The 25,712-nt window shown below is 35.4% G+C and overlaps 1 protein-coding gene across 3 annotated transcripts in view; it reads left to right on the top strand.

The window, feature by feature from the left end:
• LOC145789154 (disease resistance protein At4g27190-like) overlaps nt 1-25,228 on the top strand; it is a 58,318-nt gene extending 33,090 nt beyond the window's left edge. For 2 of the 3 annotated variants that reach the window (XM_082886922.1, XM_082886923.1), the window contains 2 exons: nt 16,785-20,038; nt 24,957-25,228. In XM_082886922.1, coding sequence (XP_082743048.1) covers nt 16,787-20,038; nt 24,957-25,001 — 3,297 coding nt within the window. In that variant the 5' untranslated portion in view covers nt 16,785-16,786 and the 3' untranslated portion in view covers nt 25,002-25,228. Of the gene's footprint in view, nt 1-16,784; nt 20,039-24,479; nt 24,576-24,956 lie in introns of all 3 variants that reach the window. The other variant, XR_014339830.1, reaches the window with a different exon arrangement.
• The last annotated feature ends 484 nt before the right edge of the window (nt 25,229-25,712 follow it).

Genomic DNA, 25,712 nt, shown 5'->3' with positions numbered 1-25,712 from the left:
TCTACCGAATCTCTCACGCGCATAGGAATAAATTGCGCCGACTTAGTCAACCGGTCTACAACCACCCAAATGGCGTCACTACCCCGCTGAGTCCTCGGAAGACCTACAACGAAGTCCATAATGACATGCTCCCACTTCCACTCGGCAATAGGCAAGGGTTGCAACAAACCCGCTGGACTCTGATGCTCGGCCTTCACTTGCTGGCAAGTAAGGCACTTCGATACGAAAACAGCCACATCTCTCTACATACCCCGCCACCAAAACTGGCGACTCAAATCCCGATACATCTTAGTGCCTCCCGGATGCACCGCAATACGTGAATGGTGAAACTCTCGGAGTACTTCCTCTCGGCAAGACTCCGGCACAAACAAACGGTCTCGGTATCTCACACTCAGGTCGGGATACACCGTCAAACCCTTCTCAACCTTCCCACCTGAGATTTTCTCTCGGAGGGATTCTACCTCAAGGTCACCTCTCTGTGCCTCTAACACTCTAGTCACAAGTGTAGGTTGCGCGACAACGAAAAACAAGGCCGCAGCCTCAACAGATTCGCCCAATAGCAAATCAAACTCGCCAAGAGCTCCCAACATCTCCCATTCTCGGATGGCAATACAAGCTACATCACTAATGGATTTCCTACTTAGGGCGTCGGCCACAACATTGGCCTTTCCTGGGTGATAATGCAACTCAAAGTCGTAGTCCTCAATGTACTCCATCCATCTCCTCTGCCTCAAATTCAAGTCTCTCTGTGTAAACAGATACTTCAAACTCTTGTGGTCCGAGAACACCTCGAACTTCTCACCATAAAGGTAGTGCCTCCAAATCTTCAAGGCAAAGATCACTGCTGCTAACTCTAGGTCGTGTGTGGGGTAATTCTTCTCGTGTATTTTCAACTGACGTGAGCCATAAGCTACCACTTTTCCCTCTTGCATCAACACACAACCTAAACCCTCTCGCGAGGCATCACAATACACCGCATAACCCAATCCCCTCTCCGAAATAATCAAAACCGGAGCGGTGGTCAATCTACCCTTCAGCTCTTGGAACGACTTTTCACAAGTCTCATTCCACACAAACTTGACCCCTTTCCGCGTCAATCTAGTCAACGGTGATGCTAACCTGGAGAAATCTTTCACAAACCGACGGTAATACCCTGCTAATCCCAGAAAACTGCGGATCTCAAACACACTCTTAGGCTATGCCCAATCTTGCACTGCCTCTACCTTGGATGTATCAACAGACACTCCTTTCCCGGATACCACGTGACCTAAGAATTTCATCTCTTCTAGCCAGAACTCACACTTCCCAGACTTGGCATACAGCCTATGGGCTCTAAGCAACTCAAGCACCACTCTCAAGTGTTCCTCATGCTCCTCCTCTGAAGGCGAATAGATAAGAATGTCGTCCACGAAAACGACCACAAATCGATCTAAGAATTCCCGGAAGATCCGGTTCATCAAGTCCATAAAGACTGCCAGTGCATTGGTAAGCCCAAATGGCATCACCAGAAACTCATAATGGTCATACCGCGTTCGGAATGCCGTCTTAGGAATATCCTCCTCCCAGACCCTCAACTGGTGGTAACCCGATCTCAAGTCTATCTTAGAGAAACAACGGGAACCCTTCAACTGGTCTAACAAATCATCTATACGGGGCATAGGGTACTTATTCTTAACCGTAGCCCGATTCAACCTCCGGTAGTCAATACACAATCTCAAGGTGCCACCTTTCTTTTTAGCAAAGAGGGCCGGTGCTCCCCACGGTGAAACACTAGGGCGGACAAAGCCCTTATCTAGCAATTCCTGGAGCTGAACTTTCAACTCAACCAACTCTGCTAGAGCAAAACGGTAAGGTGCCATAGAAATCGGCGTCGTGCCGGGCACTAAATCAATGGAGAACTTAATCTCCCGATGAGGTGGCAAACTAACGAGGTCCTCGGGAAAGACGTCTGAGTACTCACAAACTACCCTCGGCAAAACAACCTGGGTTTCATCACACTCACCACTCTCAAAGCTAGCAAGTAGACCACTAAACTCACTTCGCCCTCGTGAATCATACCCCGGTGGCAAAACGCTACCAACCCGGTCTCCCAAGAAATGGAACCACTCCCCGCTCAAGGTACATAACGTGACCCTCTGGTGGTAGCAATCAATAACAGCTCGGTATGACGATAGCCAGTCCATACCCAAAATAACATCAAAGCCCTTCATGGGCATGACAGCAAACGAAAAAGGAAGCCTATGGTCGGCGACCTCTATATCACAACCTCTAACACCCTGTTTCAAAATTAACTCACCACTAATAGGCGATACCACATAAATAGGAGATGCTAACTGCGCTAACTCCAATTCCAAAACAGATGCAAATGTAGCAGATACAAAAGAATGAGATGCACCCGTGTCAATCAACACACTAGCAACCGAGTTGTAAAACAGAAAAGTACCTCTCACTACTGATGGAGCCGGTACTAAATCCTGCGCGGTAACAGCATACACGCGCCCTGTAGGCCCCTGATCTACCTGCTCACCCCTCGGAGCAAAAGACTGCTGCACAGACTGGGATGACGAAGCTCCCGGATTGGCCCTCGAGGCCTGCACAGACTGAGCTGGCTGAAAACTCTGCGTCTGCCTGGAACCAGACGCTCCCGAAGTGGCACTCAACTGTGGGCAAAACCTCTTCAGGTGCCCAGGCTGTCCACACTGATAATAAGACAAGGGCTGCCCCCTGCCTAAACTCTGACTCTGCGGTCTAGCTGAAGAAGAAGCAGCTCTCTGACCCCCACCCTTCTGTGGGCAAACTGAAGCCTTGTGACCCAGTTGGCCACACTTGTAACAAGCAAACTCCCCCTGATTGCCTCTCCCCGAGCCTGCACTCGGCACTAGAAAGGTCGATCTAGAAACTGCACCCTGAGGCTGCTGAGGGTTATAACCCCTCTATCTCCTGCCATCACCCTGACCATCCTGGCTCCTCTTGGAGCCCCTCTGCTCTTCCTCCTCTTCCTGCATCATAATTTCCATATGAGCAGCGACATCTACCAGGTGTCTATACTCTCGGATGTAAGACCCACCAACTCTCAACTTGAGGCCCCGCCTCAACTTCCGCTCAAACTCATAGCAACGGCGTTCCTCGGATGCCACCAGTTCAGGTGCAAACCTGGACAGACTAGTAAAAGTAGCCTCAAACTCGGCCACTGACAAGCCCTGCTGTTTAAGCCGGCTAAACTGATCCCTCAGCTTCTCCCTAGCTGCTGCAGACAAAAACCTCTCCTGAAAAGCATTTACAAACGCCTCCCATGTACCCCCAACACGAGCCTTCTCGTACTTCCACCATTGACCCGCATCTCCCTTCAGCTGGAAGGATGCCAAGGTCACTTTCAGTGCTCCGTCCTCGATGCCAAGCATCTCGAACGTCTTACTCATTTGCTCTAGCCACTCATCAGCCTTCAGCGGCTCCTTCGGATCCCCGATAAACTCATCCGGATTAGACCGAAAAAACTCCCTCTTCAAGAAAGAAGGCCCTGCCTCGGCTACCTGATTCCCAGCCCTGAGAATACCCAAAGACCCTGCTATCTCTCGTGCCAAGGCACTCATAGCCTGTTGACCCGCTGGCTCGGCCACGTTGGCCTGACCAACTCCCTCCTGTACTGCCGGAACCTCCTCTGGTAACGGTACTTCCTGCCTCGCAGGCCTACCACGCGTCCTGACATCCTAATAAAGGTAATACAGAACGTTAGCACATTCACAATGTGCCAAAACTAAACACTCACGTCCTAATGCACGGACAACAGTAATTCACTCCACGTAAGCACATAAACACAGTTTAATGTAATAAAATGAAATGATATGCCAATTTCACAAGATGAACATAAATACTTTTATTCCAATTTATCATCCAAGGAATAACACAATTTCCTCTTCTCAAGTATTTTCAACAATTTAGTCATTTCAAGACTATATCAACATTTTGAACAACCATTTCCAAAATGAACAACAATTCTCATAATTCACAAAATTAATCATTTATACAAATATAAATAAGAAATTGTCGAAACATCATTTATTTTGGCACACAAAATAAATATAACAATATTATCCATGGATTTTCAATCTTTTTTAAAATCCCCAATTTCTAGGTTTTCTCACCAAAACTACACAGCTCAAATCTTTTGAAAAAAAACTTTCAAAAATCATCTTTTCGAAAATCAACGAAGATCAAAACCCATAAGATCATTTTAAATGATCAAGAGACAAACCCACTTTCAAAATCGCTCAACTTCTTGAATCAACAATCAATTTTCCAAAACAAATCAAAGGATGATTTCGAAAATCATCTAGATCTTGCAAAAATATATATATAACTCAAAGAAAATCCCTACCTGAAGTATTGAAGAAGAATAGAGATGAAACCCCAAAATTTACAGTGTCGAAACTCGATCTCCACCGCACAGCACGAAGCCCTCGAGGTGATGACCAACTTTGGTGAAGAACTTAGGCTTAAATCCCAATAGATTTGGAGAAATCAAAGAGAGACGATGACTTCTAGAGAGAGGAGCTGCAAATTTAGGGTTTTTGAGTGAAAAGGAAATCAAAAGTGAAGCAAAACGGCGCTGCTGGTAACTAATATACGCCAGGCTCGCTCGAGCGAAGGAGTTCTCGCTCGAGTGTAAAATACCTAGCTTCAGAAGTTTTTCAGATGCACTTCTCGCTCGAGTGCAAGAAGCTTCGCTCGAGCATACAAGCAACTTTGAATGCATTTTGCATTTTTGCTTCGGGGGTGCTGCCCCTCAACCCCGCCAGAGCCCTGTCCTCGGACCCGCCAAGGGGCGTTGCCCCCTGAATCCCCGCGAGCTGACCGGGCAGCTCGATCCCCGACCTGCCTAGTCGAAGTGGCAAAAACATGAAGGAAGGGTTGAAACCGGGATCACTACAATCTCTTTCATCATTACTAAATTGACTTCTTCCGATTGAAAATCTAGATCTAGTTTCTCTCTCTCTCTCTCTCTCTCTCTCTCTCTCTCTCTCTCTCTTTCTCTCTCTCGTGGAAATGGAAGGAGACTATGGTGGTGTAATGCCCTCAATTCTTAAGACCCGATTTATCAAATCAAAACTACATTCATCATTCATTCCCATTAATTAATACAATTATACATGCAGAAAACAAAATCTCGATATGAGCCAACATTCATTACAGATATCATTCTCTTTCATTTCATTATATATATCCCATTTCAAATGTTTTGAGATTCACAAGAGGTGGTTACATGCACTAATATATTCATAACCCAACAAGCATGAATCTATAGCATGTAATAGGAGAAACATTTAACTAAACGATATACAAAAATACATGCCCTAAAGGTTTACATGTTTTCAAGGGACTTGAGCTATTACAAATAAAATAAGGGTTTCAACCCAATACAAGTTAAGCCCTAGGCTTCACAAAATACATAGCTCCCAAAAGCCTCTTGGCCTTGACCTCGGTAGAGGCATACGGCCAACACCTAAAAATGGTTTTCTACATAGGGATGAGCATATAGTCCAACAGAGATAATCTTAACAAAGAACAAGAGTTTTAACATTCTCATGGTCATGAGATGCAATAATGTGCCATGCTCAAAATAAATGTTTTGTTTGCAAGAGATCATGCCATGCATTTTCCAAAATCGTAAACGATTCAACAACTTTTGTTTCATCAACATTGGGCGGTAAATATAACACTGGAAATCCCTAGGTACGTGTCTACTAATAGTCTCTTAAAGCGCTACCAAATACTCCATTTTACCAATTATTAACCGAAAGGAAATTGAAACCTACTCTGCGTGAGTTTGAGGACTTCACTATGGACCTCAAACCAAATTAATTCTCAAATCATATCTGCACAAACTAACCAGATTTACCAAGGTATTTACCCCATTTCTTAATATTTTTCAAAAGTTCTTAACAAGCAATCACAATGCATTTCTCAAATGAGATAAGAAGTGAAAACATGAAATCATTAGTATGTCAATGCTATGCATGCTTTTCCAAATGTTTTAATTTTTCTATTTTTCATGTCAATTCTACAATAAGTTAATGCAATCCTCCATCGATTGCCAAAACAATTATTTCTATCAAAATTCCAACAAGGCAATATTTAGAGCATAATTCACAATTTTCAATACTTTCAAAATAAAACATGGTTTCCAATAATCTCATCATTTCTCAATACCTTCCAAACATTCATAATTTTTTGAGAATTTCATAACTTTTGCATATTTTCTAGATATATCAACATCTCAAAGAATTTTCATAATTTCTCAATTCACAATCTGCATTCAAACTTTCCACATTTTCTACGTTTTTAGAAAAAATGGGATTTTCTAAATTTAAGAACAAAATCTTTAAATTCATACACTATAGGTTATGTTTTGAAGAACAATTTGAGAAACGTTACAAAAATTCGAGTAAACCCCCAATTTGGGCAATAATAATAATAACAAAATCCTAATTCCTTAAACAATCATAACTATCAAAGTACCACATAATCTTGCTAAAATATTTACATAAAGTTAAGAAAATCCTTACCTCAAAAATGAAGAGGGAGAAGTATGAATTTTGAAATTTCACGGTTGTCGGATTAAAGATTGCTCCAGCTCAAAACAACACGTTCGATGCTCTCTACATTTTTTCCCAAACAACCAAGATGAGATTTTGACTCTAAGTACGGTAGATCAAGAGTTTGGTATAGTTTGGCGGTGGTTTGTAGAGAGAGAGAAGAGAAAAGAGTTTTAGGGAGAGAGTTGAAAGAAATGAGGGAAATAGGAAAGAAAATATTAGATTTTGAGGGTAAGAGGTTCAAAAATCAAGGTCTATAGCCCATGTTCGCTCGTACGGAGCTTCTGGCCGTAAATGCGGATTTGTCCAGGAAAAAATGCTCTCTTGCATAATCTGCTTGTGCAGAACATATATTTCGCACGTGCGGATTGACCTAGACAACTTTTACATAGTAAACTTCAAACAAGCGTATCTCCCTCTTTTGGAGTTAGAATTTGGTTGATTTTGTATCTAAATTGAAGTTCCAAAAGTAAGCTTTCCAATGGTTCTGAACTCATATCAAGATTCAAAGTGCGGAGATAGAAAAGCGTAAAAGAGTGAACACTACTAAAAAATAAATATTTGAATTTGGGGTTTTTGATCCAATCTTATCCAACCACCATGTTAACTTATAAATCAAGACTCCAAACATCAAGAAAGAGGTCCCAATTATAATAACAAAAGGTCAAAGGCAAACCCATCAATTCCAAAAGTTTGAAAATAATACAAATATAAGGTAATGGGTGCCAATTAACATAAACAAGTCAGATTTAAGATCCGAGACACTATAGGTGGGCAAAGGAGTTGAGGGTAGGGAGGTGTGGATGGTGGTGATAGAGATGTTGGGGGTAGGTGGAAGGGTGATTAACAACTAAAGAGGGATAATGTAACGCCCTCAAAAAATAACCCATTATATATATATCATTGACATGCATTACTTAAAGAAGACAATATATTAATTCATTCATCAGAGTATTACTAAATAAAGCATTACATGTAACATTGAATAAAATGCCTTACAGGCTTACATCTTTCCAAGCCAACACTTGGATACAAAAATATGAGTTCTAACTCAAAACAAGAAAAGCCCTAGGCTTGAATGTTTACATGTACCAATAAATAAAGACAATTAACTAAAGGTAGTCTTCTTCAAACTAGAAGCCAAACCCTCCCAAGCTAAGTCCTTGGAGGTAGTTTATCACCTGAACCTGAAAATGATGTTCCCATAAAGGGTGAGCCACAGCCCAGTAGAAATATACTAAACCACTTATAAGCAATGAATAAAGCAATAGTATTCAACAGATGGTTAACCAAGATGATCAATTACTTCATTTTACAATCTCATGACACTATTGTCTAAGATACGTTTTACTTTCCAATTTTATCAACATGGCTCAGAACCTGGCCAAACTTACAACAGTGAATCACATATATAATATTCACATCCTTCCAATATCAACAAACAAATGAGACTCAAGCTCAAATCAAACACTTCATACTTCCAGATTGATACACATTTTAGTGTTGTATCAATAAAACACTTCTATATAAATAAGCACACATAAAAGTGATGCTAATGGAGTCCATCCCCTAACTCCTCCCAAACAAAATCCGGTTTAGAGGTCCATCCCCTATCTTCCCCTAAACCGTGGAGTACATCCCCTATCTCCTCCCACACACAAAACAATGTATGCAAATGCAATGCTCAATCAATACACGTATTTTCTGTATCAATGCCATAGTCAAAATTAATGACTTAACCAATGTGATTAGTTTCAGTTATTCCTAATCCACATGCAATGTCTACATCAATCACGACTATCCTCCACCGATAGCCCAAAACAGTTATTTCTAAACTGAAAATAACTATGTCAACAATTCAATAGACAAATGATACCAATTACCCAATTACGCCATTTAATCAATGAATTCCATGAATTTAACTCTCTTTTCCCAATTCCATGAATTATTTATACAAATTAATTCAATAATACAACTAGGGTTTTTCCCAAAATTGATCAAGTATCCCCAACATGTTAAAATACCAAAACTTAGAACAAAACCTATATAATGGAGTAGGAAATCCCTACCTCAAAGAAAACAACCCAAATGGAGAAGATAGAGATGAATGCCCAAATTCCAATGTGCTCCAAATCACCAAATGTTCAGATTAGAATGAAGCCCAAGCCGCCCTCTATCTTTCTTACAAAGAACTTAAGATGGATTCACACTAGAAGTAGATGAACACCTAAAGAGAAGATGAGTTTTGAGGGAGAGAAGTCGGACCTAGGGTTTAGAACCAAAAAGAATAAGAAAAGACTGATCAAAACCCGCTGCTGGGTATATAAACTGAACAGGCTCGCTCGAGCGAAGATTTTGTCGCTCGAGCGACCAGACACAGAGAAACTACGCTCGAGCCAAGGAAGCCTTGCTCGAGCCAACAACTCAAAAGCTCGCTCGAGCGAAAGAAAGCTCGATCGAGCGAAGAACTCAAACCCTTAGGTCTGCAACAAGACACACGCTCGAGCGAAGGAACTATTGCTCGAGCGAAGGACGAACTAACTCGCTCGAGCGAAGAAAATCTCGCTCGAGCCAAGAATGAACAGCTACAGGTCCAAAACAAACGCAACCATTCGCTCGAGCGAACAACTCCTCGCTCGAGCGAAGAACCAAAAACCTGGACAGCAACACTTGGTTCCTAAACCCAACCAATCCTGAAACAAACCTGCCCAACACATCCTATAATTCCAAATGAGAAAATAAGGGACAACAACAACAATTATACAATAACAGAATCTACGGAACCTAAGTCCGGATACAATAATCAAGTGGGAAAAGACTGGGGTCGCTATAGATAAGGAAGGGTTGGCCAATAGTTGTAGATAGTGGAAGAGAGAAGAAAAAGAGAAGGAAAAAAAAAAAATTCTAGTAATTACAACCACAGATTCCATGCTTTTGCAATTATGATTCTCTATTAATTTGTAAATAATTGACCCAAATCACTCTATTCTCTAATTGTCCCTAGAATTTAATTGTCTTTATGAAGATTGAGTGACCATACCATCATAGAGTGTAATGCCCCAAAATAAATAATAATAACCCGTCTCATAACATTACTTACAAATGATCAACAACATCACATCTTCCATTCCATTCATAACTTTGATCATACAAAAGATGACATATGCTATATACATTTATAAATCCTAAATCCTGAATCTGTAGCATATGACATAGATACATGATTTAAACTAAAAGTAAAACTAAATAATTATATGTCATAATGGCTACATCTTTCCAAGTTGATGCTTGGGTACAACAAAATGAGTTTAACTCAATACAAGTAAAGCCCATGGCTTATACAAAATTAATTACAAAAAATAAACAAAAATGAAGCCATTGGCTCCAAGTCCTCCCAAGCTATGTCCTTGGTGGAATCATATCATCAGCACCTTACAATTATTTTCCACATAGGGTGAGCCAAAACCTAGTAGAGATATCCTAACACAATAGATGAATCTTAACAAAATTATAAGGTGAATGCACATGTATGCCATTTGTCAAACGTTTCTCTTGTTCCGTCTCAAAACAATGCAATGCCAGATTATAAATCAATTCATGAAAATAATCATTTTATAACAGAAAACAGAGCAACACTTGGAATTTGTAACGCCCCGAAATTTACTCAACATAGAAAATACATCAACCCACTTCCAAGCAAAATAATAACCATGGCTCAAGAGATGCCGGAAAGATACATTCACCATGTTCCTTTACAAAGTTCCAAAAGTTATACCACAATAATCTCACATGCGATTATACATTCATTGACAAACTAGTACATGAATCTATAGCATGTAAAATCATTTAATCAAAAAGAATAAGGCCCTCAAGGGCTTACAAGTTCCAAGGCAATAGCCCGGTTACACAAAATGGTCTCTCGGACCCATACAAATTAGCCCTTGGCTTTACAAAAGTTAACACAAATAAAAGAGCAATCTATTCTTCACCAAAAACATATCCACGCCCTCAGTTTGACGGGATCACCACATCTTTACCTGCACCAATATCCCATAGGGGTGAGCATAAAGCCCAGTAGAGAAATCCTTAACAAAGTATATACATTTATGTAATATATCAAATATTAATTGCAAATGCAATGCCATGCAGTGCCATTTCAAAACAATCACATGTCATGCTTTTCTTAAAGACCACCATGTTTTATTAATATATTTGCAATCTCATCAATTTCCAAACATCCAATTTTAATCATAAGGGGCGGTAAATACGACACTGGTAATCCCTAGGTTGGTGTCTGCAAATAGACTTTACAAGTACTACCAAATCGTCATTTTTATTAGTATTAACTGGAAGGCTCAACACCTATCCGCGTGGTTTTCTGGTCTTTCACCATGGATACTTAGGCTAACTTATCAAGTTTAACTACACCCCCTATCCGGACTTACCAACGTATTTACCTCATACTGAATTTCCATAGTTCTTATTCATAATATGATCTTTGCTTGAAGTAATATCTCCAATCACAATTCACAAATGCCAATTAATTTACTATATGTGAGTGAAATGCAATGACCTTCCTTTGCTCATGGTATTCCTTCAATTTTAATTATCTTGACACAATATTGAAGCAAATACATTTCCCATTTTCTTTCTCCAATTTTATTTCACAAAATAACCATATGCCAATCAATACATAACAATAACCTCTCATCATGCAAATTCTTAGCATTCTAATCATTTCAAGACTATATGAAATTTCAAAACATCAACTTCCAAGACTTCAATTCCCATGATTCATGGGGGCCAACAATTATAATCACGTAAATTAAACATTTTCATAAATTCAACAACAATTTGAAGGTAAGTCCTTCACTTTCTCATAACAAGAAGCTTACCATTTCTCTTACTAAAGGGTGAACTCCACACTCACCCACTCATTTTAACACAAGGAAAAAATTTATTCCATGAATTTTCCCATGTTCCCCAAAAGCCCCAATTTTCTAGTTTTTTCACAAAAACCCTAACATTGTTCATCCCTTCATAAAATCTCATCATACATCTCAATCTCAACTCATTTTGTCCAAAATCTCAAGGAAAGTCTTTAAAAGAACACAAGATAAAGTTTGCTCCACAAAATCAACAACTTCTTGAGTTACCAAAACCCTTTTTCGAAATAGCAAGAGGAGCACACAAAATCAACTCAAAATTTACATAAACATATATACAACTCAAAGAAAACCCTACCTCAATGTTTGATGAAGAAACAAGAGATGAAACCCTAGCTTCAAAGGAGGATTCTTCAACTCCCACTACACCAAGAGGGGCCCAAGCTTGATCTTCAAGATTAGAGGAAGATGAGGATGATCTAGACCCAAAGGATAGCAAGAATCAAAGTGTTTTGGTGTTTTGGTGAGAGTTTCTAGAGAGAAGGAGGAGAGAAATAAGGTTTAGAGTGAGAGAAATATGCCCAAAATATTATACACATTCGGCCAAAAGATTGCCGCACGTGCGGCACCCTTCCCCGCACGTGCGGTGGCCCTTTGCCGCACCTTCCTCCGCACCTGGCTTTTAGGCACTGTGTAGCCTCTCATCCCCCTTGAATTCTGCACGTGCGGCCTAGCCTCCCACACGTGAGGCCCAAGACCCCCGTACGTGCGACTAGCTAACCAGCCCAGAAAAGTTTTTGGTTCAACCCTCGGGCACTCCGGATCTGACCTCACGCTCTTCGGAACCAATAAAATCTTACACCGAGCGAAAACAAGGACAAGGACTTAATTTTGAGAATTATTTCTGGACGTTTCAAACCCAATGAGAGCAAAAGAGGACGAAGTGAAGAGAAAAGAAAAGAAGGAAAATAAAGACCCGGTCGTCATAGAATCTTTAGGTACGTGTCTACCAGTAGGCTATAAAAGCACTACCAAAGCTATTTTACCAGTACTAAGCAGAAGGATCGACACCCAACCGCATGGGTTTCTAGACTTTTTTCAAGGGCACACATGCCAACATCATAACCACAACTACACCCCCTAACTAGATTCTCCAAGGTATTCACACATTTTTCTCAAAATCAATACATTTTCAATGTTCAATATCAAACGATGCTTGATGCAAGATGTATGAAAAATTGGTTTCGATTTAACCTAATCCTCATGCAATGTCTACAACAATCAAGACTATCCACCACTAATAGCTCAAAATAGATATTTCTACTCAATATATATTTTATTCAACAATAGATAAAATCTCAACAGTTTCAAAATGGGAGCGATAATAAATATCCAACTCCACTCTCATCATCAACAAATACATTCTGTATATCTATTCAAGGCCCAACACCTTTTCCTTTACTTCCATAAATCAAATATCAATGATTTTCAACAAAATCTTTTTTGTTCTTTAAAATCTCATTCAAAGAGTAAGTTTCCACAATTTCCACACAACCCAACCCAACAATAAATGCCCTTCTACAACATTCTCAAGCATTTATTTGAAAAACCCTTATTTTACTTTCCAAAACCGAACCCTAGGTTTAACCAAGAACCCCCAAATCACTAACCTATTTCAAAGAGCAAATAACTAAGCTAAGAACCATATTAAAGGTTGAAGAAATCCTTACCTCAAAGTAGAAGACAAGAGGGAACAAAGGTAGAACCTTGACGGAGCCGAAAACAACAACTCCTCCAATTGAGACGAAGCCCTCAACGTGCTCTACCTTTTTCTCCAAAAGGGCTAGGGTGAAGAAATCAAAGAAGTGGGAGTATTTAGGGCTAGAAGGTAAGAACTAGAGAGAGTGTGTGTGGATTTAAGGTTTTTAGAGAGAGAGAGAAATGAAAAAGTGACTCAAAATGGCCTTTTCTCTGACTGATATATGCATAGACCGCTCAAGCGACCAATACACCGCTCAAGCGTCAAACACAATAAGTGACACCACTCAAGCAACCAAAACTACCACTCGAGTGCACAATGACCTCCTCCCAAAAAAGACCACCCAAACACAAGAAGGACTGCTCGAACGAAGATACCGCACTTCTAGCAGTTTTGAAGACTATAAAAGATCACTCGAGCACAAAAAAGACCACTCGAGCGAACAGGCAAAAAATCTGGGCAGCAACTCTTTGAAAAACTAACTTCCAAACTTGTTTCAAACGCAATCACAACTCCTGAATAACCAAACTCAACTAGTAACAAGATGAAAATGAGATGAACAATAATTAAGGACATGGATTCTCGGGTTCGAAAGCAAGAAATGGGAAAGGTCTAAACCGAAATTGTTATGTAGAGTATATATATATCTATATAATATGGTAGAACATTTTTTGAATTTATGCATATTTTTGTCCTACATGGCATCATCAATGATTCAGATCATTCCATCTACAAAATTAATCATCAGATTTTTTTGGTCCAAAATATGTTTCCTGCCTATCTCTTCTCTCTTCTCTCATCTTTTATCATTCCACTACTCTCTCATCTCTCTCTCTCTCTCTCTCTCTCTCTCTCTCTCTCTTTCAAACACACACTCTCTCTCTCTCTTCTACCTTTCATCACTCTGTCCTTTGTCTCTCCTCTCGGCACCATCGCTCTCAACCAAGAGCACATTGTCAACAAAACCCTTTCTCTGTCTTCATGTCCTATTCATCTTCCTCCTCTATTGTCGTCGGAAGCAACATCTCTACCATCTACAACAACTCTCCACTGCCACGTTGTTTCCATACTGCAATCTCCATCGACAGCAACTCTTCATCTCTTCTCTCTCTCAGTTCTCAGATCTTCTCTCAAATCTTAACCCGCAACAGCGCCTCCATCCTTCACCGTCGAGAGTTTGATAAGTTTTTGAAATGGGTTCGACGGTTTTGAAATGGGTTTCATTTTTAAATATGTTTTGATTTCTGAAAGGTCTCATTGTGTTGGGTTTGTGTATTTTTTTTTTATTTCTATTGATTAGGTACGTGTTTGGATTTGTGTTTCTAAGATTTGGGTTTGGATTTGTGATTTTTTAATGTGTTTTAATGAATGTTCTGGGTTAATGAATTTTCATTACCCATTCGAAGCTCAAACTTGAGCAACAATGGAGTTCAAAGAGGAAGAGAGAGAGACGTAGAGGAAAAAGAGAGACATAACCCTCTGCTCAAAAAAGAACAAAAGAAAAAAAGTAGAAGAAGAAAATAAAAAGTAGGCAAAGGGAGTGGGAGGCAACCCACGTGAGTCTGTTTTCCCTTCCCAAGGATTCTCACTCAACCCCACCTCATAAATTAATACAATATATATTGTATAATATCTCAAAATTTTATAATATAAATTTGTTTTCATATATTTTTATCAAAAAGGGTATTACTTTTATATTAAGTTGATAATTTATTTTCTTATAAGATTGAATTGGGTACGAATTAATCTATTTGAATAATTGTTCATTGCACACTATCTAGAAATGTTTATTAAAAAAATATGAAAAAATTAAGTAGCTTTAGTTATTCAGAAACCTAACATCATTAAAAATGTTTATATTTATTAGTGTAACGTCATTAAAAAAGATTGGTTATGTTAAAAAATGGTTGTGTGAAAAATTGTTTATTTATTTTTGATAAATTTGAATTCAAAATTTAATTAAATTCTATTAAAAAAAATAGTGATAAAAAAGTAGTTTACATTTCACTATGGAATTTGAAATATTGGCAAGTGAAAATGAAAGAGAAGAGAAATAATGGGGGTGATGTGATTAAATTGTTTGGTATTTGGTATTTGATTATGTTATGGTTGGTGTATGTATCGGTCAATGACAAAGAGTATTTAATAATGATGTGATTAAGTCCTCTCTCTCCTCTCGTCACCCATGCTCTCTCTCCCTCTATCTCTTGTCTTCTTCTCTCTCCTCGCGCCTAATCTCTTATTTTCTTCCTTTTCAAATTTCAAAATAGTTATGTTTGGAATCTCAAATAATTTATTAAATTTTTTATCAAATATTTTACATAAGTATGTGATTTATATATATGTGAGTTTGTGTGAATCTTACACCCATATAAAAAGTTTGATAAAATATTTAGTAAATTATTTGAGTTTCATCACATTTTTCACTTCAAAATTCTCTTTTGTCTTCACTATCTCCATTAAAAAAAACGAATAATGTGGTGAGAGTAGAGTCTCTCCACTCTCTCTCTCTCTCTCTCTCTCTCTCTCTGTCTCTTACTCTTTCTTTTGATTATTTTTTTTTAAAGATTTATTATATAAATGTTTATTATTGAATAAATCTAAAATTGAATCTATATTTATATGGACTATTTTATATTTATATGAATTATTTTATTGAAAAACTAATTAGATTTCTATTCATATTTTGACTTTAAATTTTTAGTAACAAATTAAATAAATTATATTTTAATCCAATAATTTTATATTTAATTACATTTTGATCTCATTATACACTAGTATATATATATTGAAAAATTATTAGGTAGTATTAGAGATTCTATTGATATTGTTTATGTGGTATTCTTAACAAATAAAGAATTCCAAAACATATCAAGTAGATTATTCTTTTCTCTCAACTAACAAAGATGGGTCAAAATTTTATGATATGTTACTTGCAGTTAACCCATACAATACACGTTATAAAATATAAGTATATATTTTGAATATCATACTTTATAAATTTCATTTGAATTATGTTTGTATGTGTCAATAAGTATCTACTTATGAATTTATTATAAAAAGTAGGGTTATTCTACGATACACATTTTACTTTGGCGTGTACCATATACAAGTTATGATATTTGTGTTAGTTATAACTAAAAAAACTCAATAAGTTATAGTCAAATACTACTTAAAGAATAACCAAAGACCTTTTTGGTCATAACCAAAACAATAATCACAACTAACATTACAATGAGTGATAACCAAGTCATAACCAAAATTATTTGAGTTTTTATTTGTGAGTTTTGATTTAATTTTAATTTATTTGAGTTAGTTAGTATTGAAATATGATGTGCGAAATATAAATAGTTAAATTATATTTTTTTATAAATATTTTTATAGAGAAAATTAGAGTAGGACTTTTTTTTGATAAATAAAGGACTGGCTCGCAACTTCCCATTTATTTATTTATTTTATCAGCAAGCATGCAAATAGTTATTACTGCCAATGGTACAATATTATTTATTTATTTATTTATTAAAGTATTGCTTTGTTTGTTATCAGACATGGCTATGGCTATCTGTGATGCTTTGATTTCCATTGAAGGAAAAGTTGTTGAATTATTGGTGAAGCCAGTTGGGCGTCAATTCGATTATGTCTTCTATCAAGTGAAATACATTGAAGATCTACGAGAGCAAGTTCAAAATTTAGAGGCTCAGAGAAAAGATATGCTCGACTCCATCAATGCAGCAAAAAGGAACAGAGAAGAAATTCTAGTAAGTGTCAAGAATTGGATTGACAAAGTTAATGGGTTCATTCTTGAGGCTAAAGAGTTTCTGGAAGGTGGTACCAATGTGAATTTGAAATGTTTCAATGGGTGGTTTCCTGATTTGGTCACAAGACGCCGGCTAGGTAAGGAAGCAAAAAATAAAGCAGAGGAGGCTAAAGAGCTGGGAAAAGAAGGCAAATTCAATAACAACATATCCAAACCTGCACCTCCCTTGGGGATAGAATCCATACCCTTTGAACAGTTCGTGCCTTATGCTTCTAGAAATTCAACAATGACGAGTGTAATGGAGGCACTAATTGACGAAAAGATTAACATCATTGGAATACATGGTATTGGGGGAGTTGGAAAGACAACTTTAGTGAAAGAAATCGGCAAAAAAGCAAAATCTAATAAGCATTTTGATGAAGTTGTGATGGCTGTAGTGTCTCAGAACCCAGACATTAAAAACATTCAAGGTCAAATAGCTAGCATGTTGGGTTTCACCAGATTAACTGATCAACAAAGTGAAATCGAAAGAGCAAGCATGTTGTATGCAAGACTCAAGGATGTGAAGAAGATCCTTGTTATATTGGATAATGTTTGGGCCAAACTTAATTTGGCAGCCGTGGGTATTCCATTTGGCAATGATCACCAGGGTTGCAAAATCATAATCACAACACGGCGTGAACAAGTATGCAATTCCATGGGAATGGAAAGGCTGAGGACAAAGATTGTTCATCTCGTTGTTTTATCTGAAAAAGATTCATGGGACTTGTTCAAAAAGAATGTTGGCGATGTTGTTGACTCTAATGTGTTGACTGTTGTCGCTAATGAGGTTTGTAAAGAATGTGGAGGCCTGCCAATAGCACTTGTTACGGTTGGAAATGCAATGAAGGGAAAAAATGACCCTACTTTATGGGATGAGGCAGCTCGAGAATTGAGAAAATCAGTGCCAACAAACATTGAAGGTGTCGATCAGCGTGTGTACAAAAGTCTTAAGTTGAGCTATGACTACCTGCAGGATGAGGAAGCCAAGGCTTGCTTCTTGCTTTGTTCTCTATTTCCCGAGGATCATAACATCTTAATAGAAGACTTGGTACGATATGGGATGGGGTTGAGGGTATTCAAAAATGTTGATACAGTGCATGAAGCCAGGGGCAGAGCAAAGTCAGTAACCAACAATCTCATAGCTTCCTGTTTGTTATTAGCTAGTAAACAAGATTGCATCAAAATGCATGATGTTGTACGTGATGTTGCCATAGATATTGGATCCAAAAAGTATTTTGTACGAGCTGGTTGCAATTTGAATGATTGGCCAAAGATCAATAGTTTGGATCAATACACTGGCATATCGTTGATGAGAAATCAAATCAGTAACCTTCCTGAGGTCTTAGAATGTCCAAAGCTCCAAATATTACTATTACAACACAATAAAAATGAATGGTCATGTTCACATGAATTCTTTTCAAGGATGAATGCACTTAGTGTTTTAGATTTGAGCCAACAACTTGACTACAATTTTGACTGTAGTCCTGATCCAATTCGTAGTCCTGATGCTTTCAATAACCAAATGTGTCTTCGAACATTAGTCCTTGACAGAATTAAGTTTGGGGACACTAAATATCTTGGACAGTTAAAGACGCTTGAAGTCCTTAGCCTTAGGTGTGCCTTTTTTTCTGAGGCACCAAATGCAATAAGGGAGTTAACTAATCTAAGGTTATTGGACATGACTGAAAGCCATCATGAATTTCTGATTCCGGCCGCAATGGTATTGCCTTTATCCCATTTGGAGGAGTTGTACTTGTTTGGTACCAAATATTCTAGAAGGATCGGAGACCCGGACCCTGCAATAGAAGACGCTGACCTTGCAGCGGAATACCCAATAGAAGGCCCAGAAGACCCTGACCCTGCAGTAGAAGTAGCTGCTGCACTAAGATCTTGGCCTCGCCTAAAAGTGCTAACCATTTCCATACCTGACATTGCGTATATACCCAAGGACTTTGTTTTTCCTGAGCTGGAAAGTTTTATTATTTTTATTGGAAAATCGAGTTTAGAGGCGAGCGTTGAAAATTATTCCCCAAATTATTTGGTACTTGGAAATTTGGTTGGAACCATGGTTTATTGGAGTAAATGGCTAAAGATGGTGTTGAAGAGAGCTACACGTCTAAAGATTGTAGATTGTTCTCAATTCGAATACTTGATCAACATAGAGGAATGGGGGATTTCATCACAGGCACAACAACTGGATCTGCAATTGCTCTTCAACCTGGAAGAATTGGAACTCAACTGTTTGGTTACTTTCAAAGGGATATGTGCAGCAAGTGCACTTACTACTTCGAGCTGGGTGTGCTTCCCAAAGCTCAGAAGTTTGAAAGTTGGCGATTGTCCGTCACTATCAACTGTTCTTCTTCCATTCAATTTGCTTCAAAGGCTACAACATTTGGAGAAGCTTCGGGTAGCAGAATGCGAGAAATTGGAACAAGTATTTGATTTTGGTTCTGAAGGAGAAGGCATGAAGCTGCTTTCTAGTTTGAGAGATTTATATCTAATCAAGTTGCCTAGATTGAAGCATATATTGAACTGCTCCAGTCGTCAACATGTGCAACTCTGCAACCTAAGATTTATGTCTGTCGTTTCATGTGACAAACTGAAATATGTCTTCCAACCTTCCATAGCTCAAGCTCTTCATCAACTTGAAGTGCTTTGGGTAATTAAGTGTGAAGAAATGGAGGAAATTGTTGCTGCGAAGCAAAACGAAGGGCAACAAGACGAAGAAGAGAGAGTGTTCAAAAGTCTCAAAAAACTCTACCTTCAAGATCTTCCAAATCTAAGTGGTTTCTGCACAGGAGGAGACAACTTTCCTTTTGAATGGCCATCCTTGGAAGAACTTACAGTGGAAAACTGCCCCAAAATGAAGACTTTCGCTGCCACTACTTCTGGCAGCACACCAAAACTGAAGGAAGTTTATTCAGATGAATCCGTGATACCGCTACAGGGGATGGACTTGAATCAGTTTGTGCAAACCCATATCATTTCAAAGCCACCTAAGGTACTTCTATATTTTACCACATTTAACATATATATATATATATATATACACTAGCATAAAACCTATGCTATGCACAAAAGAGTCAAAATTTTATTTATAAATTAAAAATAATGAAACCTATTAAAATATATATATTGCACAATCCCGATTTATATTTCTCTTTGTTCTTAATATTTTATTAAAAATATTTAAATTTGAAAGAGAAAAAGAGATGTGATTTTAGTTGTGGTGTGAATCTAATATGATGGAGTTAGTAGATTTTGATTATGATAGAGATTTGATGGGGTAATTTTTAGTAGAATAAGGTAGATTTAGATTAGTAGTGATTCAATATTTTTTATACATCAAAATTAGGTCTTATCTTGTGGGTATTCTAAAATTTGAACCTTACACAAGAAATTTTTTTAGTGAACATTGGGCGACATGGTAAATAATCTAATGATTATAAAAAAATTTATTTTTATTTTTTTATATTTATTACATTTTTTATAATCAAGTAGTTATGATTGAGATATAGTCAAATATCTGACCCAATTGATCATGACCACGTATGTCGATTAATTAATCTAAAAAAAATTAGGTGTTTTTATTTATTTTTTTATTTGTAGTAGAATAAGATAAGTATTTTTAATGCTCAATTTTATTTTTTTTAAAGTTTAATAAATAGTTATGATTAAGTTATAGTCAAAATGTTTAACCCAATTAGATTCTACCTCATGTAATAGATGTTTTTAATTTTAATTTTTTAAATTTAGCTAATAGATATAATTGAATTTGTTGTCATGTATAATCCCATTAAATTTTGTTACTTATATCAATAAGATAATTGTTTTAATTTTTAAATTTAGCAAAGATGATTAAAGGATGATTCAATAGAAACCAAATTGATACTGTTACTTTATCAGTTTTTTCCCATAAGGAGTCTCAAGTTTTTTTTTTTTGGAAAGGAAATAAGATTAAGAAGAAAAATATCTTAATATAAAATTAATCATTAAATAAAATGAGCCATAATATCTCATACTTAAGCTAAACAATATGAATAATATCTAACAACTGACTTTTGCCGATCCAAATATATATATATATATATATATATGAATAATTATTCAAACTAAATATTTATAATTTTTATACCATACAATTTATTAATAAAGTTCTCACATAAACAATAGAATAGACAAGTGAGAATAAAAACAATAAAAAAAAATAGAAAAAAACATATATCCATTTAATAATTGCAATCAATAATTGAAATGAATTTTTAAGATATCATATAGAACCAGAAGTGGAACCAGAAAATTAAATCAGAAGGGGCACTTATTAATTATAATATTGAAATTTTTTACAAAAATATTTCACATAAATTTTTACGATTGGCTTTGAGAAAGATAAAAAAAAAAATGATGTTATTTGTAACTAATATATCATAGACAATACAAAAAAAGTTATGAATATAAGTCTTAAGATAAATTATAAAATGATAAAGTAATTTTTTTATACAAAATTTGAGTAAAAATTCAATATAATGGTAATATTACGTCATCATTGACATGTGATATCATCAACCAATAATAAAAAACACATGAAGAGTAAATCTCACATGTCAAATGTAACTAACAATTCAATAAATTATATATCTTTATAGTAAGATTAATTATGCTTGCATGCCAATAATAATAGATATCACCATTACATTAAAAAAAAATTATAAATTTTTTATAGATAATAATATGACTTATCGTAATTTTTTAATTTTCAATCAAAACAATCATTATTGTTTTCATAATTTTAAAAATTTCATTGACATTCCACTTTAAATAATATTTTTATAATTTTTTTAAAAAATATTTTCTTTATATTTGATAAAAAAAAAAGAAACCCAAAACCCAGGGGGGCACGTGACCCCTCTGGCTCCTCTCTATCTCTGCCCCTGTATAGAACTAATAATTAGATCAATAGAGACTGAAAAAGTTTATAGACCTAAGTAGATTTTCTGTAAAACTATATACACCGTATGTAAATTTATATGAAGTTGACCATATTGCTTAAAAAGATCTATCATTAAAATATACAATAAAATAAAGATGAAAAAAATTTACATGGAATTTGGAGTTAGGAGATATAAAATATTAATAACTTAAAGAAATTTTTATGATCACGAATACGTTAAGAGAGAGAGGGGAGGGGAGGGGAATGGATTTTGTTGGGGGTTGTTTCCAATGTTGGGTTTTGTTGGTGGATGTTCAGATTTATATAAAAACTTAATTTAAAGATAATGTATTTTGGAGGTTTAGTGTTTAAATTCAAATTTAATTTTTGGATAGAGATAAGGAGCTAAAGATATCATAGAAAATTTAAATTTAAAATTTTAACATCACATTTTTTAAATACAAATCAATTATTTTATTTTTTTTAAAAGCAAACATTTATCTGATAAATGCAAACACTTATCTAGTTGTTTATTTATTTTTGACCTTTTTCATATATATATATATATATATATATTGTAAAATGAAGTATGATCCAATAGAAATTGAGTCTGGCATTTTCTAATTTTTTTTAAATGTAAAAATTCAAAAATTTTGGATTGAGATTTTAGATAGACACCCACAAAGATATTATCTGATTTTTTATTTTAAGATTTTTTTTTAATATAATAGTTAGGAATAAGAGTTGTGGGATTTGTGGGTTCTTTTTTTTTAATTTAAATTTACGTGATATAGGGATAGACATGTCAGTTTCTATACACATATCTATACATAAAACTCTAAGGAAAGACATTATTTAATTTTTTTTATTATTATCTTTTATATAACAATTAGAGAAGAGAGTGAGAAGACCTGAATAGTGAGAAGGGAGGTGAAGAGACATACCACATATTTATTTATTCCAAAATTATGAGAATTTAAGAATAAACATTTGGCGACGTTTGACATAATACCTACATTTGCTTATATTATATATATATATATATATATATATATTATAGATAGATAGATATATCAGGTAATTACTTACATTATGAGGCAATGTTTTTCTTAAAAAAAATAAAAATAAATTAAATTAAATTGGGTCCTTGACTAATAAACTAGTAAATCAATGGACTATATATATTCATTGTGTTTGTATGATTCATATCCGACTAATTTTAAATTAACATCATACACTTTAGTTTCAGAATAAATTTTAAGATGAAAATTCATGATAATTTAGTTTGTAGATAATTAGAGATCTCTAGTAATTTTGAATTATATTTAGAGCAATACTACACACACAAAATATGTACACTTAAAAATGCTCAAAAATTTTAATATACGGTCGAAATTCATTCAATTTTTTTAGGTATATTATTGTGCATGAATTTTGTGCATAGAGAGGCACTTTATTACACTCAAATAACATTTTAAATTTTTATTTATTTATATAGATTACACTTTTTAATGTAAAATTTATTGTTTTCTTTTATTATTTAGTTAAAATTTAACATATTGTCTTTTTTCATGCATAGAGTTTTGCTTTTATTTTTAAGTGTTAAGTTAGGTTGATGGATAAAGAAATTTTACTTTTTATTGGCCTCTTACAATGAATGTTCATTTATGTCTTTATTATTGAATGCCTTTGACTATCTAAAAAAAAAAATTTGAGATAATAAATTATTTAATATTCTAGCAACTACTCACATGGTAATGCTCCCTACAACGAACCATTTGAATAGTTCTATTTTGTTTGGGAGTTTTTTTTAATCAAATTTTAGTATAAGGACCTTTGGACAATGAATTTTTTTTAGGCCTTTGGATAAAGATGGAAGAGACCTAGTGGATTGAGATAATGCCTTCCTTAAATAAAAAAGAAAATGCTAACAATGGATTTCTTTTTTTCTTTTGTTTTTATGCCTCTTAATAAATTTTATATTAGGTTTTGGTAAGGGATTGTTTTTTTTTTTTTTTTGGTTTCAATTTGTCGAATTCCAAAAGTGAGACCTTAGGCGATCGCCTTAATGGAAAGTGTTATTCGCCAAAAAGTGAAAGAGAGGAAGAATGCCTACTTGCTATCTGTCTCATAGAAATTTTTGGTCATTGTGCATTGCGTAAGATCTTTATTCAATCAATAAGTAATCTGAAAATGTTGAAAGTTTTCAATATAAATTTTACTACATAAGGAATAAATAAAATTAATTGGCCTTTCAATTTGCATATTTTCTTTGAGGCCCATTCAACATACACTTGATAGATTTGTCAACCTATGAAATCATGCATAGGTTGTTTAAATATCTTATTTTCCATCTACATAGCCTATGAAATCATGCATAGGTTGTTTAAATATCTTATTTTCCATCTACATAGACAATATTATCAGGTTTCTCACCTCTTTTTTTTGTTGTCATTATGAATGTTTCCTATCATAATCTTTCCTAATTTTTTTTTTTTTTTTTTTTTTTTAGGCAAGACAGATTGGTACTCTTTGAAGATGAAATCCAAGTTGAATCCTAATTAGATTGTGAACTAGATTATGAATTTATGAGGAATAACTCTCATGAGTAAGTGAACAATTCATGATTTACCTCAAGCTATGCCCAAAAACAATACAATTCTTATCTGAAAGGAATTTTCTATTACAGAAAAATAGACATGTTTTGTGAAATTTTTTTTGAATATTTTTTTTTAGAATTTTTTTCTAATACCTGTCACATTTTTAGGTAACAACAAAAAGTTACTTCCAAAATTTCAAAAGTTGTTTTTTGTGCAAAAATGAAAACAATATGAAGAGAATGGTGTTTTTGAAATTTTCATTTTTTTTTTGAAAATCAAAAATCAAAAATCAAAAAAGTGAACATTATATGTAGCAAAATATAGATATCTCTATCCTTTATAGAAATATACTGCTAGATTGTTATTGAGTTTTCATTTTCTTTTTGCAGTTGTCAAACATAAACAATGCTGAGCTACTGCCTAAGGTTATGTGATGTCTACCTTAGGATTTTATTGTGTAAGGACATACGCTTCCTATGATTTATGTTTCTAAATGACTGTCTTGCTTTGCAATATCAAAACTCCTACTCTAAATAAAGGAATGCTTACCTAATGTGTGCTAAAGAAAGAGTGAATAGAGAGGGGGGGGGGGTACCTAGTGTGTGTAATTTTACTTTCTATGCATTGTAATGGAGCTTGTATCCTAAATTATTTATCTCAATTAACAATATTATATGTTTGTTTTCATGCTTGTTTGTATTTGTGGTAAAAAAAATTATTGCAATTTGCTCTTTACTGAAATGTGATTAACTAGTAATAATTTAGAGTACAACAATGAATTGTTGCTTGAATTTGTGAAGAAGAGCTTGTAATTCATTTGAAGGGAGTTTATATTACGGAATCCAAAGAGTCTGTACTTAGATTTATGTTAGGGAATCCAAAGTGTCCATACTTAGAATCAATACACGTTATTTCAAACACACATTCACTTAAAGGCTTAAACATATATGGGGTGAATCCATCCGACATATATTAGGACTTTTCTTTTTCTTTTCTTCCAATATGGGATCACTTTACTTCAAGAAGTTCCAACAATCTCTCCCTCAAATGTGAACTTATACATTGGGCAAAGTTTTTGCTCGAGTCTAATTTACTGCTCTAACGTTGTGTCTTATGCCTTCTAATGAGGTTTGTAACAAGTTACT

Source organism: Camellia sinensis, chromosome 9 (genome assembly GCF_055761805.1).
Source record: "Camellia sinensis isolate YWXY chromosome 9, ASM5576180v1, whole genome shotgun sequence".
NCBI lineage: Eukaryota > Viridiplantae > Streptophyta > Magnoliopsida > Ericales > Theaceae > Camellia > Camellia sinensis.
Note: the sequence above shows the minus strand (reverse complement) of the source record. Positions and strands in the feature narration are given on the sequence as shown.